The following is a 3,164-nucleotide window of genomic DNA, read 5'->3' as shown; positions in this document are numbered from 1 at the left end:
ACTGCTGTGGAGTTGATTCTGACTCACAGCACCCCTAGAGGACAGAGTGGAACTGCACCACAGGGTCTCCAAGGCTGTCAGTCTTTATGGGAGCAAAGCCCAAACCACACCCACTGCCATGGAGTCCATTCTGACCCACAGTGCCCCTAGAGGGCAGAGTGGAACTGCCCCACAGGGTTTCCAAGGCTGAAATCTTTACTGAAGCTGACTGCCACATCTCCCTCCTGCAGAGCAGCTGGTGGGTTCGAACTGCCTACCTTTTGGTTAGCAGCCTAACAGGTAACCACTACACCACCAAAAAATACAAAACAAAACTCACTGCCATAGAGTCAGATCCAACTCATAGTGACTCCTCCTTGGGTTTCCAAGGCAGTATCATTATGGAAGTAGATTGTCCAACCTTCCTTCCAAGGAGTGGCTGGTGGGTTTGAACCACTACCCTTCTGGCTAGCAGTCAAATGCCTTAGGCATTACACCACCGGAGTTCCTACTACACCATCAGGGTTCCTTATTGATCCTTTGGCGATGCCAGAAATTCTAATAGATTTCAGGGATAAATAAGACACTTATGCCTGAGGACAGAGTCTCTGGTGATGTAGTAGTTAAAAGCATTCAGCTCCTAACCAAAAGATGGACAGGTCAAACTCCATGGTAGTGGGTTCGTTTGGGCTTTGCTTCCATAAAGTTCACACTTGGAAACCCTATGGGGCAGTTCCATTCTGTCCACTAGGGTCACTGTGAGTTAGATTGACTTTATGGCAGTGGGTTTTGGCTTCCCAAAAGATTGACAGCCTTGGAAACCCTCTGGGGCAGTTCCACTCTGTCCTCTAGGGGCGCTGTGAGTCGCAACCAACTCTACAGCAGTGGGTGGCTTGTGGTGGACGGAATACAGAGAAGAATGATCTTACATCACCGTTTGCATGGCTACCTGACATCTCAGTTTCTTTTGTAGAATAAAGACCCCAAGATGGCCCGAGTTGCCTTGGAATCTTTGTACCGATTACTGTGGGTTTATATGATTCGCATCAAGTGTGAAAGCAACACGGCTACTCAGAGGTAAGGAGCAGGCTTGGGTCCACGGTGACCACAGTACCACCCGTGGTGGCAGGTATTTCTTTGTTACCACCGGTGCTAACCCATCTACAAGATCTTCAAACCTGACTGTTCCCGCAGAGCCCTAAATCCTGGGACCTTGTCCAGGCTGTGGTCATTTCAGAAACGACAGCCTCTGTCAGGATACGCACATTCTAGAGCTAGGGCTGAGCTCCCCACTTTGACAAAGGGCAGCATCTGTACCTCGAACATGTTCAAGTTACAGCGTACCGCGCTTACGGACATCTGTTTTGTGTTTTTCTTCTGTACATTTTATCATTAGGATATGTACTGCATGTTGTTTTTGTTATGTGCCGTCGAGTCAGACCCAACTCATAGTGACCCCTCCTTGGGTTTCTGAGGCAGTATCACTGTGGCAGTAGATTGCCCAACCTTCCTTCCGAGGAGTGGCTGGTGGGTTTGAACCACCAGCCTTCTGGTTAGGAGTGAAGTTTCTTAGGCACTATGCTACCAGAGCTCCTATCTGTAAGTTTACATGTAATGATTCCAACCCCCAAAGACAAATGAAGAGCAGATTCATAAAGATACTGACAATAAAAGGCAATCATAATGAAAACTATGAAAAAAAACTGATGTACTTGACCTACGTCAGAACCAACTTACAATGGAGTCGTCAATACAAAGCCCCATTGTAAGTTGAGGGACTGTCTGTAATTTTCCATGGCCCTTTGTTTTCCAGAAAATCTTTTCATGGAGTATTTATGTGAGCGGAGAAGGGCCGAGGCAGTTTCTTTTCCTTTCCCTGAGTCCTCTCGATCCTTAGATAAGATGGAGCGTCTGCCCTTTTCCCTTGAACAGCTGGAGCTTAGCCAATCTTGTCTTGTCTTCCCTTCCCCCTTATCTTTCAGCCGACTTATAACCATCGTCACAACACTTTTCCCCAAAGGGTCCCGTGGCGTGGTACCGAGGGATATGCCGCTGAACATCTTTGTGAAGATCATCCAGTTCATCGCCCAGGTAATGGAGGGGCTGTTCCCACCAGGCATCTCATGGCGCTGACACCCCCAGCCTCCTCTCCTGAAGACCCGAGAGAGGAAAGGCCTAAAACAACCTCTTCACGTATAGACTTTCCAGAATCATGAAGTTGTTTTCACCCATAACCTAATTTTTTTTGCTCTTTATCTTTAAGACAAATCATGACATGAGTAAGTCAAATATTTTTAGCAAGTGACAAATGTAGAAAGTGAGACAGAGGGCTTAAGTGACTTACTTGAGGTCATGAAGCCTGAAGTAGAAGGATCTCTTGGTACCTAGTCCCCGTCTTTTTCTGGTCCTCTGCTCTGGTGGCATAATTCCAAGACATTTGACTGATAACCAGAAGGCTGGAGGTTCAAACCCATCAGCCGATTTTTTGGAAGGAAGATTGGGCAATCTACTCCTGTAGAGATACCGCCTCAGAAACTCAAGGATAGGTCGCTGTGCACCCAGTTGACTCAACAGCATTGAGTTTGGTTTGGTTGGTTTGTTTTGCTCTGGATTTGACACAGAAGGAGAAAGAAGCGAAGTGTCTCATGTTTGGAAGAGATTTAAAAAATAAAAACCAGTTGTCGTTGCATTGATTCTTACTCACAGTGCCCCCATGTGTAGCAGACCAGACCTGTTCTCCCCTGGGTTTTGAATGACTGATTTTTCAGAAATAAATTGCCAGGACTTTGCTTCTTGGCGCCTCTGGGTGCACGCGAACCTTTAACCTTTCCGTTCAATGAGTGTGTTACCTGGGTACACCACTCAGGGTCTCCTGGAGGGCATTAACTGAAACCCACTGCTGTCTAGTTGATTCCAACTCCCAGCACCCCCGGAAGACAGAGTAGAACTGCCTCGTTGGGTTTCCAAGGTGGTAAATCTTTATGGAAGTAGATTACCCCATCTGCCTTCCACAGAGTGGCTGGTGGATTTGAACCACCAACTTTCTGGTTAGTAGGCAAATACCTTAGGCACTGCACCACCAGAGCTCCTTTCCATAATGATTACAGCCTAGGAAACCCTATAGGAGCTCTGGTAGCATAGTGGCTAAAGCACTTGACTGCTAACCAGAAGGCTGGCGGTTCAAA

The 3,164-nt window shown here is 47.1% G+C and overlaps 1 protein-coding gene across 1 annotated transcript in view; it reads left to right on the top strand.

Moving 5' to 3' along the window:
* Window positions 1-3,164, top strand: part of FRY (FRY microtubule binding protein) — a 571,437-nt gene that overhangs the window by 290,567 nt on the left and 277,706 nt on the right. Inside the window, exons 13-14 of the mRNA XM_042782984.1 lie at window positions 953-1,056; window positions 1,962-2,070. Coding sequence (XP_042638918.1) covers window positions 953-1,056; window positions 1,962-2,070 — 213 coding nt within the window. The remainder of the gene's footprint in view (window positions 1-952; window positions 1,057-1,961; window positions 2,071-3,164) is intronic.

This window comes from Orycteropus afer, unplaced genomic scaffold, assembly GCF_000298275.1.
Source record: "Orycteropus afer afer isolate SDZICR_OR568_19922 unplaced genomic scaffold, OryAfe1.0 scaffold00558, whole genome shotgun sequence".
Taxonomy (NCBI): domain Eukaryota; kingdom Metazoa; phylum Chordata; class Mammalia; order Tubulidentata; family Orycteropodidae; genus Orycteropus; species Orycteropus afer.
The sequence above is the reverse complement of the archived record's forward strand: the minus strand, read 5'-3'. Positions and strand labels throughout refer to the sequence as shown.